The 16,231-nt window shown below is 39.6% G+C and overlaps 2 protein-coding genes across 2 annotated transcripts in view; both read right to left on the bottom strand.

Annotated features, from left to right (window-relative positions):
* Positions 1-24: 24 nt before the first annotated feature.
* pdlim1 (PDZ and LIM domain 1 (elfin)) lies at positions 25-6,474 on the bottom strand. Its single transcript, XM_088421099.1, has 7 exons — positions 6,246-6,474; positions 5,120-5,271; positions 3,964-4,048; positions 3,191-3,375; positions 2,000-2,145; positions 1,718-1,835; positions 25-604 (listed from the first exon to the last, which is right to left on the bottom strand). Exons 1-7 carry the CDS (start codon positions 6,336-6,338, stop codon positions 418-420), a joined length of 966 nt encoding a protein of 321 aa, XP_088277225.1. The 5' UTR covers positions 6,339-6,474; the 3' UTR covers positions 25-417.
* Positions 6,475-7,563: 1,089 nt separating this feature from the next.
* Positions 7,564-16,231, bottom strand: part of sorbs1 (sorbin and SH3 domain containing 1) — a 49,571-nt gene continuing 40,903 nt past the window's right edge. The window contains exons 22-28 of the mRNA XM_088421098.1: positions 16,091-16,216; positions 15,015-15,209; positions 14,341-14,853; positions 13,131-13,226; positions 12,016-12,203; positions 11,012-11,118; positions 7,564-10,762 (exon numbers count right to left, since the gene is read on the bottom strand). Coding sequence (XP_088277224.1) covers positions 10,695-10,762; positions 11,012-11,118; positions 12,016-12,203; positions 13,131-13,226; positions 14,341-14,853; positions 15,015-15,209; positions 16,091-16,216 — 1,293 coding nt within the window. The 3' untranslated portion in view covers positions 7,564-10,694. The remainder of the gene's footprint in view (positions 10,763-11,011; positions 11,119-12,015; positions 12,204-13,130; positions 13,227-14,340; positions 14,854-15,014; positions 15,210-16,090; positions 16,217-16,231) is intronic.

The following is a 16,231-nucleotide window of genomic DNA, read 5'->3' as shown; positions in this document are numbered from 1 at the left end:
ATCAATATGTTGAGAAAGGAGACATTGACTTTCAGTAAAATATTTATTTGGCATTGATATTAAAAAAATTGAGATATTTTTGTATACTATTTCTATTCAATAAAAACAATACAAAAATGATGCAGTGTGCTGTCGAGCAATGCAGCCCCTAGTTCCTGGGGTTTAAAAGGCGGATCATTAAACAGGCAATAAAAGTGGTTCTTTTCCTGTGAATACTGCACTACTCATTCCAAACAGCGGCAAAGCAGGAATTTACTGTAATCTAAAAAAATGAAGTGTTTACCTATACCAAAAGTCTTATGTGCAAATCAGCACGTTACATCCACTCTTCCAGTGTTCGCATAAGAAGAGTATCTAAACTGAAGCTACATGGTTTGAAGTATCTTATGCAGTCTGAAGCCGAAGTCCTTGGTCGCTCTACTTCGGGAAGACAGTGACCACGTCATAGCCCTCAGGCGGGGTCATTCGCTCTCGTGCATGTTTCTCGCAATAAATCTGGTCCTCCACAAAGAAATGTCCCTTCTGTTTCAAGTTGACATTGCAGTCTGTGCATGTGTAGCACTCAGGGTGTCGGAACTTGTCACGTAGCTTCACCAACATCCCCCTGAGTCACAAATGTCAACAATTCAACCTCCACTACAAGACAAAATAAACTGAAAGCATATGGCATAAACACTGTGCCTGATTTACAGTATAAAAAAAGTAAACATGAACTCATTTGTTGCTTTATGAAGTTTGCATTTTTGTTTTTGTACTGATTACATAAATTACTGCCAATTTAGCTCTTGAAGAAATACGGCAATGCATCACCCTTAGTTACAATGTTTAAATTTAAGGCCCTCGTTTGAGTTTTTCCTGCTCATTGACAAGCATGCAAGTAGTTAATGGTTTTCAAAAAGATTTTTATTTTAAGGTGGAGTATCCTGTGATTGACTGTAGTGACTGGTCCAACCCACAGCTTTAAGTAGTTAGGTTAGAATTTTTTTAAGTAAATCTTGCCAATTCTAATAAATTAATGTCTGCTTTGTTCTTCATCAATGTCATGGCAATGTGCTAAGCATTTATCACATTTCTAATTTTGGTCTAAAACACTTCTTACTAAACTTAATCTAGCAATTTTGAGCAGTAAATAGCAAATATTCATTCATCCATTTTCTATAGCTGCTTATTCTCACAAGGGTTGGTGGCGTGCTGGTGCCTATCCCAGCTGCCTTTGGGCAGTAGGCAGGTTACACCCTTGAGCAAAACACACTTTTCACTTGCAGATTCAGCTTTTGAATATCACATGATCGAATCCCCGCCCCAAAACAAGTAAAAAGTCGTCAACAAGTCAAAAAGGTGTTTTTAAAAGGTACTGAACGAGAAAAGAGTTTTCAAATTACGTATGGTTTGAAGTATTACGTTTTTCTTACGGAAAGCTGCTAAATAAGATTAGGACCCCTTTAAAGATTTTGTAAAAACATGTACCTGTATTTCACAATTCGACTTCAACATTGCCATACTGAGAGGTGCCCTTGCCTTTATAGTGAAAACATATATTTTTGCCTAAACAACAACTGGTTGGATTTTCTGAATTTCAAGATGCTTTGTATAAAGATGACGCCAGCGTTCACTCGCGACTGTAATTAGCCACAAGATGGCGCCAGCCTATGAGAGTAGAACAAGTATGCAAACGTATTTAGAACGTGGAGAATATTTTAAAGGCTTATATACTTACACAACCCCTGATCCACACTTATCACAGACCGGAAGCTTCTCAGGATTTCCAATAGAGGCGCCAATTTTTGTTGTAGGTGCTTTCACACTCCTGAAGCCTGATGGTCTGTCAGAATTACCTACAAATATCATACACACCTTAAAGCTACTTTGCATTGTGACCTCAGCTCATTATAATTTACAACTGGTGGCCTGTTGTTAAATTGACTGGAGAATAACCAAACTTGTTAACATTTGCTGTCATTTGGATTATAAGAAAAAAAGTAGCAAGTGTGATCCCTACCCGTCTCAAGAATCTCCTGAAGTACTTTGAAGGAAGCAGACTGTCGAGGAGGCTCATCCGACTCTTGGTTCTCTTGCAGCATTTTGTAGACCTCAGAATCTGCTGCAATAGGTGGCCGCTTCGGGGACTTTGATGGATCTGCAGGTCTGCAAGACAGATGTAAACAAATTGATGTTTGTATGAACCACAAACAAAAGATCTCCTCAGAGCAAAATGGTCCACATAGTATGTTGACAAAACATTGTGTCACATTCAAGCATGCTGAAACAGGCCAGCAACATCAACGTAAGTAAATTGCGTTTACTAAATGTAATTAAAAGACAAATGATGCTTTAAGTAGACAGGCAATGATACAGAAACCAAGAACATAAATTGTATTTTGACAGAGCAAAAACATTCCTCTATAATGAGCAATTTATTTATGACGAAAGGGTTTAAAACCACGTTTCAGATGCTGCAGATGCTCCGGCAATTGTGAAAGCTAAGCATGACGAACTCTAAACCATCTGACACTAAAACTCCGACATTCCTGGTTCAGGTCCACCCTGAACCTTTTGCAGGGATCCACAAGAGTCAGAAACATATTATCCTTTGTCAGATACAATAAAATTCCAGTATTTGTGGTGGGTAGACACTTCAAGTCCAATTAAAATAGATCGTTTACTGAGATAATGGAAAAAAAAATCTTAAATAAGCAGGAACATGTCGTCCAATGTTTTTCATGAAAATAGAGGTTGCCTGTGCCCTGCAATTGGCTGGGAACCAGTTCATGGTGTCCCCCGCCTACGGCCCAAAGCCAACTGGGATAGGCACCAGCAAGCCTGTGACCCTTTAAAAAATACAAATATATGACTGCAGTATGAAGTATGCAGGGATCAACTCTATAAAGTCATTCATTGATTGGTAACTGTACATGCTGATTAAGGGCATTTTTGGGGAAAAATACCATGTTTTTACGTGTTAAACTTAATTGTTAACAAGAGTTCAAACCAATCAATATAATTCATTCGGCTATATGGTGTTAGGAGGTCATGTTTTTAATACAGATCAACTTAATTTTGTATTTGACTGGGTGTTAAGAATATTCCGATGCCACTTAAAAAAAAAATGTTTTACAATGCGTAATAGTTTGTGGTTGTCAATTATTGCTCTGGAGCTGACAATATTCAACCTGCTAGAGTTTGTTCTTACACAGTGTCAGGCTCGTTGGTGGTTGTCAAGGTTTTGACTTCATCCACAGCAGAGTTAAAGTTCTTGATATTCTCTGAGGAGTAGAGCCCGGATGGGTTGTTGTATTGGTTGGTCACAACCTTGGAACCAAAACCGGAGAATGGCAGGGCGCTCCTGTTGTGGGCGGAGCCTATTTGTTTCACTTCCTGTCAGACAGATACAATAATAATGTTAAAGCTTTGTGTGAAACTGACTAAAAGAAATGTGTGACCTTTGTAAAACAAAGCCTTTATATTTTTCGGGATGAGCAACACACCAATAGGCTCAGGATTCAAGCATCCATAAGAAAATTACATAAACAGACTGACTGCAAGCTGAGTCGATCAAGCAGGTCACACCACAGTCGTTTGGACAAGAAATAGTGAGGAGGCATCCAAGTGACAAAATGCATACAGGCATTCAACACACGTGTTCGTGACAAAACTGCACAGCAACTTAACAGTGTGGTCTGCGGAAGACACATCCCACTGGCCTTTGCTTTCCACTCAGTAGACAGGAACTGAGTCTTACGTCAGAGCTTGGCAGATAAACTACTGTCGTCTAGGAAACCTCTTGTTGGGAAGTAAACAATGACCTCATCGTTGGCTGCAGGGGTGCGGCGAGGAAAAGGTTCAGACTCGCAGAAAACTGTACAACTACCGGTAAGTTGAATCTGATGATTTCCCTCTAAATGACAGAGGACAGCGAGCCATTGTGTAAGTTCCAGTTTAGATATTGAGTCTGCAGACACACACCCGAGGCTCTGATGCAAGATTCATCTTGTAGGGATGCGACTTTCCTTCTTCTGATGAGAGCGGCGACCACAACTTATTCTCTGATCTGAAACAGAGGGGAAGGATAATGTTTATTGATTCCAAGTCTGTAGGTGTTTTCATGTTGTATTGACAAAACGACCCCATATATACGTGCCTTTCAATGAAACATGGGCCTTGCCAATATAATTTTGGCTTGACATTGTCAACGTATTCCCTTAGCGTAACTGCAATAATTTCATCTTATGTTAGATCTCGTGGCGTCAGACTAAACTTTTTACAGGATAAAAGCAAGCTTTAGTGTAGTACTATTCTGTGTACAGCTCAAACAGCAATTTAGAATTACTGGAACAGATGCAGTATAATTAAAATGAAAATAATAAGGCAGGGAATGTCCTCAACAATCCTCAATCCTCAAAGCAGCGAAATGTTTTTGTGGTTATTTTTTTTTTTTAATTGAAAATGATCTCAAACTTGTGATATTTTGTTTTGGGGAGACTCTTATTTTTGCCACCATTGCAACACTGCACATCTGCAAGAAAGGTGTGTGTCAAAAACAGTGGCGCAAACATGGTTCTGGCCTCCACCATGAGGCAGATATTTTTTGTCCACCTATTTTTAAATTTGACTTAACCCAAACTGGTCGATTTTTTTTCCCCAGCCATAGAAAATGTATAGGTTCCACGTGTGTATTGTCTTATGTTCTCTTTGTATGTTGTTGCTCTCTGTGTGTTTAAGCAGCAGTTTTTAGAAGAATTGTAATAAAATTAACATTGACATCAATTTCTGTTAGCCAGTCTGACTTTTTCACATTATATGTTTGCATTAAAACAATTAAGACTTTGATAATACCAAATTAGATGGTTTGGTTGACTATGCTGGGATTTAAATATAAAATTGTTTGCCTTTCATTTTATAAGTCAGTTTCATAGAAAACTATTTAAAATATGGTCTGTATTCATCGACTGCAGGTGTGTCTCGGGCATCCTTTATACGAGATTACTTAACACACAGGTAAGGGCTGAGTAGAACAATGCTTTTATGAAACTATTGTGTCATCACCTTAACATTTGGTTTGGGCGTGAGCTGTTCCTGTGTTAAGTATTTACAAAGTCTGAGGATCTGAATGATCTCTTACCTGTCTATAGAAAGTGCCATCTCCTGTATACACCCCTTAATTTTGTTCTGTGCTTCCAAGTGGGTCATGTTGTCTGTGGCTTCGCCATCAATAGCCAAGATGACATCCCCAATGCAGAGGTTGGCCTCGGCTGCTTTGCTTCCAGGTGTCACCTGCAGACAAAGTCGTGGGCAATATAATAAATAACTGTTGTAAAGCATATTTCAAAAAACAACATAATTTTAAAGCAGGATTTCACACAAACTGATTTTACTCAGGATAAATGACCTTCACGCAATGACCTGAGTGTGTGTTATGGTTTACTGTACAAACACCAGCAAAGATGTTTGGGGGGGACACTATCCAGAATAAAGCCCTTAACACAAGAAACTGGCAGAGCTCAGGAATTTCTAATCATGTTAAATGGGTGGGGAGGACAGGGGGCAAGGAAACAAAAAATAGCAGAAGTCACTCTACTAAAATCAAGTGTTAGTGAAAACACTGCTTTCACTCATTGACTTCAACATTATTAAGCACATGTTTAAATATACAGTACCGTAGAATACAATCTTTAGAAAAATACAGATGAATTGTTTTAATTGACCGGAATATAAAAAAGCACGTTCGTTAATGTCGTTTTAGTTTGTTGGGAGATCTAAATGTACTGAACTCTTTTGTAAAGCGTTTAGACAATGTTGTCATTAGGTAAATTAAAAATGGTCCCAGTTTGAGCCAGTCCAGTACTGCTTAAGAGGTATTCACGGACCCCCGAAGAAAAGGTGCTCTTATCTATTTAATTGAGCAGAAGACTAAAGACCACTAACTGCTTAAACGTTCAAATTTACAGGTAAAATCTGAAGACAAAATCTCTCAAACTGTGCTTCAAACAAAAAAGTAAAAAAAAAAAAATCCCGGATTTTTTTTCATGTTAAACAAAACACATGCAGACCTAGCAATTAGCTAAACATTGGCGAATAAAACGCACAATCAACTTAACTTTGCCTAGACACGTCACCACAAATAGCTGTTTGTTAGTTATCTAGTTCGGCGAGTTAGTTTAGTGCAATGGCCAATGGATTCCCGGACAAGCCCAGGTGCAGGTGTGTTTCACGTACTTTATAGTCAGAAGTTACTCATCAAAACTTACCCGGGAAATAGTCAGCGGCTGCTCGAAGTCTTTTCCTCCGACCAGCCTAAATCCCCAGGGCCCAGGACCCTGCACCACTATCCGCAGAGGCATAACGAACTTTCAGTGGCGTGCAGACGACTTCCTATGCGTCCAAAGTCGCTGTCACTCGGTCTTTGTAGCTTGTGCAGATGACCTGTGGGATGATCAATGGCCAGCAGGGCGGCAGGCATTAAAGGGGCGTGGCCTCCACTTTGTGGGACGACCAGGTTTGGGAAGCAGCTCACGGCGGATTCCAGGATCGTCTATTGCAAAACGCAATGCTCGTCTTTGATAAACTCCTCAGGTCACGTGATGCCACCTCGGCCACAAACTTGGTTCTTGAGCTGCACATTATCGAAAATATCAAGTTAAATCACCTTTTAATACGTTGTTTTTTTCATTCAAAATTGAATCAACCTATTGTATTGAAATTATTCGAATCTGTAACAAAATATTAGTGCAAGCTTTATTTTTGATGGAGTTCTTTCACAAACTTTGAAACTGCAATTTGAAACTGCATTTGAAGGCGCAAGATCATTCCCTCATTTGAGACGGCTCAATACTCAGAGTAAGCCCTTATCTTATTATAAACGATCTCAGGCACGTTTGAAGCAAGCTTGACTGGCCTGTGGATGCCGTCACTCCAATTCCGTGCAAGTTTACCATTTATGGTAGAGCTTTAATCCCAGGATGTGGAATGTGCCGCTCCCAAATCTTGAATTCCTTCCAGGATTGCTGCTCAAGTGAAGTGAGAAAGCTTCTGTTTGCTGGCTGAATGAAACGTTTTGTGTGTGTTTGCAAACAGACTGCTCAACCCGTGAGCTAACTTGGATCGTGTCGTGTGCATATAACCGAATGAAAACAAAACACAACCAAAAAAAACCTAAATGCAGCAAACATATGCCACAATAGCATGAGTAACTCATGTGAGATATTTTATTATTTTAACAAAAAATGTTAACTAGGCAGCACATTTTCTCAGTGGTTACATCTTCCACTGGCGAGGTTCATGTTTCAAATCCATTAAGTCTAAATGTTCTCAAATTAAGGCATGTTAGGTTGTGCAATAAACTATTTATATGTATAACAGTTCGTACCCTACCTCTCAGCCAGTCAGATGTGTCATCTCACCTGTGAAGCTCAGAGGACTACACCTTGTTGTTCATGTAGTTGCAATGGGAAGAACAGATAAACATGCGACATGTTTTCGAATAATAGCGTAGGCCTACACAAAATCCCAGAATCCTTTACTAAACATGGTTTTAAATGGGAAATTAAATACTGCACAAAGATGAACTCACAGCAGTGTATAGCATCTTTATTTTAATATTCCCACAGCACTGCAAATAGAAGCAAACAAAGCAAACTCATAGCAGTTTGTGTCGCAAACCAATTCAACCATAACATGATCAATGAATGCACCGTCACACTTCTGATACTTGCACGGTAATTGACAAGGTCTCTTTGAGAGACTAGACCTACGTGGGGAAAGCAGGTTAACTGAAACATGACATGGATACTTTTCAGAAATAGTCATGAATGAAAATGAGGCACAATTTTGCATCAAACATAAGGCATTATGAGCTCCCAAATGGCAGCGTAATGTTCATATGCATCAAACTTTCTGTGCTCAGTAACGTTCCACACTGTGGCAAAATCCTTCAGGTAGATAAAACACTGCATGTGAGTGACAGCTCCACCTGATGCTCCCAACATATGCAGTCTATTTCTTATTTTACATATTTACAATCTTTCTAATGTTCTGCGTTAACTCAAGTTGACCCTTTGCATATATTGCATCACATTCAAATATCGTACATTCATACATCCTGCAATGTGTTATGACACACACTATGACACAAGCAATTTATTGTGTTGAAGTTGTTTTACACAATAATCATGTTCCTATAGTTCTCTCAGGATTGAGCTGTCTCCTAACAAAACAAAACTATTGATGAAGAGCCCAAGTTACACAAGAACTCAAAAAGAAGAAGAAAAAAAAACTGTTTGGCCAACAGCACAGAAAAACATCATGCTTTTGTGAGGTGACAGAACACCAGAACAATCTATAAGTGCTTTAACAGGAACACTCATAATACAGTTTGTTGTAGTCTTCGTAGCGGTCAGGTAAAAACACTGGATTTAACCTCAAAAAGCACACATCAGTGAGGACAAAGTGCACGTTGCTACCGGGTCCTGTTAAATATGCAGTTAAACCATATTATGTGACATTCATCACTGCACAAATGTAGCTAATATGCTGTGATGCTTCCATATTCTGTATAATACTGAAGGGCTACTGATAGTCTGGCAATACTTGATTACATATTTACTCATAAACACTCATACAGTATAAATACGTTTTTCTTTAACTGCCCTATATACATCTGGAACAACAAGAGCAAAGAATGACCCAAGTATTAATATACAGTCCATTGAGGACATCTTATGTTGGTGAGGAATTTGAGAATGACACAGCAATATTAGGACTATGATGTTTGTCGTAAGGTAAGTAGGAAATCACAGTTAATACACCGGCTTTTGGTAGACAGCGTTACATGTGTGATATTACGGTGGTTGCAGCATCAATGCTGACTTTACCCTTCAAATCAATTTCAAAATTAAAAGTTGGGAGTTGTATCCATTTCAAAGGCCTCTTAATTTGCTATACACATTTACATGACAGAACCAACCAATCCCATCATTAAAGGCATTGAGTCTGATAATACATTAAAGTCATTATTATCTGAGACACATTGTCATCTTGAAAAACTTGGGGTCACTTGGTTTGGTGGGATTTTCCTAAATCAGAGGTACCCAACTGCCGGTCCGTTTTATGTATTATTTGAGTCAGAAAGCTATTTTATTTTGAAAAATCTTTGACTGCGAAGACTGGCGGATTCTCTTAGATTTGAGCGCCAAAATTTCACTCACAAATAAGACGAGTGAGAAACATGTCTTTGGGAAGGAAAATTGACGTGCCTACAACTTTGAAGAAAAAGAGAGCAGGCAATACCAGGAGTCCTACTTGAAATAATGCCTTGTATTGATAAGGTCTTCGAGCGCTACTTCGTCTGTAAAGGACCCCCAAACTGACAAGGAATGGATTCTCTACCTGTTTTTTACAGAACCAGATGAGCTCGCAAATGGCGGTGGCCTCAAAGCATTATTATCACTGTCTACAGTCCCTATTATGAGCTGTTTCTGACTGCCAAAAATATGCTTTAATTGTTTGACGTTGTGGCTATGAAAAACTGAAGATAACTGCACATTAGCATTTGTAGGCGTATGTGTTAAGGTTGTGTAAATTATTGTCTGCAGTAAAGAAATACCCAATCTACAGAAACATTTTGAGTTGCGAATGTTCTGGCCAATGCTGACTGTTGACCTAAAAAGAGTAAATAACACAAAAGAACAGAAAACAGATCCCAAATCCAGTTTCAGACACAAAATATGTGATTTCATTCCCAATCTGTTGTGCAGCTGGACTCAGATGGAAGTGATATATAAACATGTATTACCCCATTTTCGTGCCCAGCACAAGTCTAGCACAAAGTGCAGCCGAACTGTGTGCATGGGTGGAGTTTTACTTTGGCATTTTCATAGACTGGACCGGTAAAAATAGGCATTTGTGCCATAGTAGGAATGAATATAGCTGACGTAATCAGCAGCCAATCGAAGTGACACCCCTGTTCTGGAATCCGTCCAGTAGATTGGCACGTGCAAAGTATGTTTATGTGAAACTGCAAGGTGTCCATGCACTTGCAGATGATGTCAAGTTGGCTGCTATGCAGTGGGCGATTGGAGACCAACTTCAACGTGCATGCATCATGCATCTGTGTGTGATACACTTACCCACCCACCAGCAATATGGGGCCATTCCTCCCCTGTACCACACCACCTGAATTCATCTTGCCTAACTGTACAGAGCTTGGAAACTGGAGCAGAGGAAAGAATGTCTGACCTACTTTCTGTCACCTAATTGCCAGGTGTACGAAAGGCATGTAATACATATAAAAAAATGCACTTGGCCCGCTACAAACGTTCAACTGAGGGGTAGCGTGGTCTGCCAAACTCCCAAACACAGTAAACTAGACTTGCTCTGGCACGAAAATGATGATCAGTTTTTACTTAGTCCATGTAGTTGTAATGACATGAACAGATTGGAAGCCTGTATTTGTAGGGTAAAAAATACCTTGTGGTAGAGTTTCACAGAGTATCCTCATGTGAAGGCCGGCACGTGTGTAAAATATGCACTAAAATCCATGCTGTGGTTTGGGCGCTGACTATAGAGCCACCTTCACTGTGCCTTTTTACATTCTTTAGAATGGACTGATCATTTTGACTATATGACTACGCTAACCCACAGTCATGCTTGATGTCCAAAGCTTGATAGGCAAGCCTCTGTTACAGTTGAGATTCATCACTTTAAAGTTTAACCTCCTTCACGTAATTCCCAGGGAAAGTGCCAAACTGATTTGTCCGCTTTGAGGTACCTGAAAATGAACAGAAATGCAAATGGGTTGTGCTCAATTCACAGAACACATTGACAACTTTTAATAAGACTATGGTGTGAATAAAAAGGCCAATTGAGGAATCCCTCATTTGTTTTATGAATCAGTATTCTGAGATTACACATTAAAGAACTGCAAATATCATTCAAAAGAATCCCTACATGGACACACACTATGTGACATAGTAAGACTGACTTCATTCGTCAGGAATGTGAGGACTGCGGTACATACCAACAAACCAGCCGTCATCACATTTCTCCATGACGCTTACGAGATCTCCCTCCTGCAGCTCGAGCTCATCTTCATTCTGCGGCGCATAACTGTACAGAGCTTGGAAGCTGGAGTGGAGCAGAGGAGAAATGGTAAACACTATGTAACGTACAGATATATGGGACCAGAGAAGAACTTTAAAAAACTGTTGACAAATCACAAATTGTACACGATAAGGCTTTCTCCCCCTCAAATCCTAGTGAGCATGTTTGATGAGCAGTCACTCATGCCTTAGCCATGCACAGCCTACACATATGTTGCGGTATGCTTTGGAGTAAAGTATCCTATTCAATGCTAGTGCTGTCAAGTGCTTTAAAGAAACTGATTAATTAAGATCTGAATTTGGTTGATCTAACTAATCTCATTTTAATCTTGTCTAAATTATTTCAGAGAAAAAAACCCTCGTATTTTTTTAAAAATTAAGATACATTGTGCGCTTTGCATTTATGTCGTAGCGTGAACTTGAGTTATTTCTGTATTATACATGATAAAAGGTGCTGATAACTCTCACATGCTCTTCCATTTTCATGTCTCCCTTCTGCTTCTGAACTTGCCCTACCACCCACAACAGGAGTCTATCAGGTCATAACAAGCACACTGACACACGATCAGTTTCCAAGGAGTGACTGACCTTTGTTTTCCGACCCCACATAACTCAATCATAAGAAGCTTGATACATAAAAACGGATCTTACAGATTAATAATTTAATAAAAATACAATTATAAAACATAACACACAATCTGTTAGATACCACGATTCAAAACTAAGTAAATAATAGCCTTATGTTCGAAAAGGAGAACCTGTTATTGCTACTAAGGAAGGACCGCCTCTATTTATGTGAAATGTTCACTATTTATGTTTCCATGTTCACTTTCTATATATGTAATGACAACATGTTCCAATAATTCTGTTCATATGGTGTTGATGTGAAACCCAAATCTACATGCCGGTAGTTCCTACTTACATTCCACAGTTGAGACGGCTGGGCTCTGGGCTGCTGCTGTGGGACAGGGGTTGCTGGGAAATGATGAGAGATTGTTTACTGGGGTGGGAGTGCAGTCTATGAAGTGCGTTGAGAGGGTGGTGGGACAATGTGCCGCAGTACCTCACTGAGGTCTCAGCAATATTCAAGATCTCATTACAAACTGCCTCCTAGTAGTAGAAGCGGGTGAGTCCCAGCAATGGTTTAGATTGAAAAGTAGGGAGTAATGGATGGAGGTAAAACAGTGAGAAGGCAGAATTGAGGCAGGGCCAGTAAGTAGAAAAGAGGAAAAGGAAGTGATCCGTTAAAAGTCACGGAGGAGCAGATGGTGGTGGTGACCAGGAAGGAAAGCATGGAAAGGCAAGACAAAAGTGTGAGTTTATGGAAAAGAAAAAAATCAAATAGTAGCTCGTATTAATTTAGAATATATTATTTTCATGCAGCATTAAAAAAGGATGCAGATGCAGCTCTTGAATATTGCATTTTAATGTCACATAGTGATTAGGGATGGGACAAAATTAGAAGACCACAAGATTTCTCGTCCTTGTTCAGCATGAGACTTTTTTTTGGTTTTGGTTGTTTTATTTTTTGGCAATGAATACACAGGAGAATGTGCTGCTTATTACTGCTCTTGATGACAGTAAAACAGATCACATAACATCGAGAAAAAGGTCACCCAACTTTAATCGATGAAAACGAGGGCCATAGTAAGCTTTTATGTTTAAGTTGTTCTTGGAAGCACGTCACGAAAATGGGCTGACTTTACTTTTTTGTTGTTGTTTTTAGTTGAAGAAAAAGGATGTTAAAATATTGTCAGATAAAAACATATAAAAAACAAAAAAGACAGTTTGTACACACATGACCCCCAACAATCGCGAGCTGTATGCATTTTGTTAGACTATTCAGTAAGAGGAAAGATCTCGGCTGCAGCTGAAAAATTGTGTCTCGTGCCATCCTTAATAGCAATGTAAGCATTAATGATGACTCAAAACATTCAGTGGGTAAATAAAGGCAATGAGTTAAAGCTTTACAGTCGTACAAAATTAAATTAGACAGAATTGAAATAAAACATGTAATAGTATAGCATAGAGACTTACGGCAAATGAGTTCACATTGTTGTTATCATGGATGTCAAACAGCATGACAGGACTTCTGGAGTTGCGTCCATGATGATCAACGTCATTCCGTGCAAGCTGCAGAAAGACAAAAGTAGTGGGCAATGTTCAAAATAAAACAGTATTGATAGGAGATCACACCATAGTTTGCGCAACAGTTTGAAGAGCACTTTTTCAATCTGTTTCAAATATAATACACATTTTCCGAGAGACCGACTGACTACTGACAAAGATTGATTGTGATCTCTTGAGTCTGAACGTGTTCAACAAAGTCAGTACTCAAAAAAATTACACTGCAACATTGATTTTTAAATTTATTGTGTTTTGGAAAAGAGCTCTACATTGATCAATTCTTATTATATATATTACATTTATTTATATTTGACTAATTAACTGATCTAATCCTTAAGATATTAAAAAAAAAGATTAAGAGTCCAGATATTCAATCCCAAGAACTTATTATTTTTATTATTTGAAAAAAAAATAGTGTTTAACTATGCAGTCTAAAAATGATTCCTTTCTTCATATGACTTTAGGTAATTAAGTATTAAAGTTAACTTAAGGTATTAAAGCACTTAAGACAATTGAGCACTGAAGTAATAGATTACTTTAGATAACAAAAGTAAAAGATTACTTCAAGTAGCTAAGTATTAAAAGTTACAATGGTTGCTAAAGCTATCAATTATTTTAGGTAACCAAGTACTAAAGTAATTGATTACTTAAGGTAATTAAGTACTAGGTAAATCAATCATTCTAGGTCATTACTTTAGGTAAAAAATGTGTTTTTTCCTTAATTACCGAGTTCACGAGCAGCCATTTTTACACATTCCTTCAGCAAAATACTTGAAGAGAACTACAGAAATAAGCATCTGGGATTGAATGAGTTAACGTGCAGCTAGTGTGAATGATCATTTACCTAATAATCAGACTGAGATGCAATCAATGTTCACACAATGTTCACACAAAAGTCGATCTCGGTTAACACTTGTGTGTTAGTTGCACACGTCATGCAGACCTGTCATCGACACCATTGTGAGGAGCTTTCTAGACTAAACCATGAGCCAAAACACTCGTTAGGCACTTTTTCCACACTCAAACGTTAGCCGCACTACATCAGCAAAGACCATATGGAAAGGTCTCAAGGTCCCAGAGTGAGCCTGAACTATATCACAGCACACCATGCAGAAGGTACCTCCGCAGGGCTATTTTGTCTGTTTCCAGGGGCGGCACAGCTACTGCCCCCATTCCCCTCTGCACTTTCCCCCTCCGCCCTGAGCCAGCCTTCCAAGACTGGCCCGCCACTGGGGCTAATGCTACGTGACAGATGCGGTGAGGGTGGGGAGAGCAGGAAGCCCTCCCCCTGAGGAGGAGTAAAAGTGAGAAAAGGAGTGGCGGAATTGGGCCTGGGTGGGTACGGCGGAGGCAGGGGCGAGGCAGATGGCGAAGTCATGGGGGAGATGCAGTACGGGCTGCCGCTGATGGGCGGCACAGGGCTGGCAGAGAACGGAGGGGGCAGGTATTCGCCGCAGCGGTAAGACACGGTGGGCAGAGGAGGCAAGGGGGGCGTCGGGGCGGCAGGTGGGCTTCCACCCCCCACGGTCAGAGAGATCCACTCGGAGGAGACGGCGTGGACCTCGGGGGACACGGAACGGCAGGGAGAGCGAGGGAGGGGCAGGGGCGAGGTGGTCAGGCGATTACGATACAACTTTTTAACGAAGAGGAGGCGGGTGTGAGAGGAAGAGAATGGAAAATAAAGATGAGACAATTTGAAAAGACAGGAGAATGAAAATGTAAAGTTGAGCGTCAAGGAGAACATCGATGAGAATAAATTTTGTGAACTTTCGTCATCATGTTGTGCGACCTTACCTGAGGGGAGGCGTTAGTGCTGCGCTGCGGCGAGGAGCAGAGAGGCGGGTCTGGGTAATCCAAGCCATTTTTAACACGTGGCCGTTTGTGCACTTCCACATAGGTGACGGGAAAGATGCCTTGACGGTTTGTGCCTGAGATTTTGCCTTCATACCAGTTCTCATCCACTCTACGAATCAGCGTGATCCTTTCTCCCTGCAAATCATCATTTATACTCTTCGTGACTGCATTCAATTCGGTTGATTTTTGTGCAATGTACAGAAGCAGTTCAAAAGTTTGGAAACACCTTAAAATGCGCTTAAGAGGTCATAAAGTGTAAGATATTAACTCTTTAAAATGCACTTAAAGTTGGCAGATGAAAGACAAGACTAGGCTGCATAAAGATGTCATCTGGACAAAAAATGCCTACTTTGAATAATCTTCAATATACTTCTGAAAATGTGGTGAAAGTCATTCCAACAAATGATAGGAAAATACCAAGATGTGTAAAGCTTTCATCTGGGTAAAAAAAAATAAATCATACTTTGAATAATCTAACATTTTTTCACTTCATCAATATTTCCTCATTTCACTGTCAGAAAAAAAACTGGTGCTGTTGGATTCCATTAGATGCTTCGAGGTAGAACCTTTTGGTGTAGACCGGTGTAGAGTAGCACAGGGCAGAGTAGTGCAGGGTAGAAATTGTCGGTGTAGATGGCGCTGTTTTGTAATATACCTAGTCTAAGACTCACGATTGAACTCCTAAGTACAAATTATTACGGTTAAAAAATGTACGTTTATGGTCCAAACGAATAAACATCATTAATGGGACAATATCTAAGCATTTTGATCAAATAAAATGCTCAATGATTGGCTTGCACGATGACCAAACTAGATCTGGTAAACACCCATAACTACCATCATGTGTGTGTTTTTTTTTTTTTAACAAGCCATTGAATCTTTAAAGGTAAAAACACAAAATGTTTTTTTTTCCGATAGTGTAGAAATCTATAATACAAGAAAGTTTCAAATATTGGTGTTTTCAAACTGTTGAATGGTATGTTTTTACGTGCTTCAACTTATTTAGTATTTCATACCTTTCTGAATGACATCTCTACCACCGTGTCTCCTGTGAAGTTAAAGCGGGCAACGGCATCACCGTATTCAAGAACCTGCACCGGGACACTTTTCTTAGGCTGTGCTTTCTCTGTGGGGGGCAGGAGCTGAGCAATTACGGA

The sequence above is a fragment of the Hippichthys cyanospilos genome, chromosome 8, assembly GCF_059441005.1.
Source record: "Hippichthys cyanospilos isolate Australia breed blue-spotted pipefish chromosome 8, RoL_Hcya_1.0, whole genome shotgun sequence".
NCBI lineage: Eukaryota > Metazoa > Chordata > Actinopteri > Syngnathiformes > Syngnathidae > Hippichthys > Hippichthys cyanospilos.
Note: the sequence above shows the minus strand (reverse complement) of the source record. Positions and strands in the feature narration are given on the sequence as shown.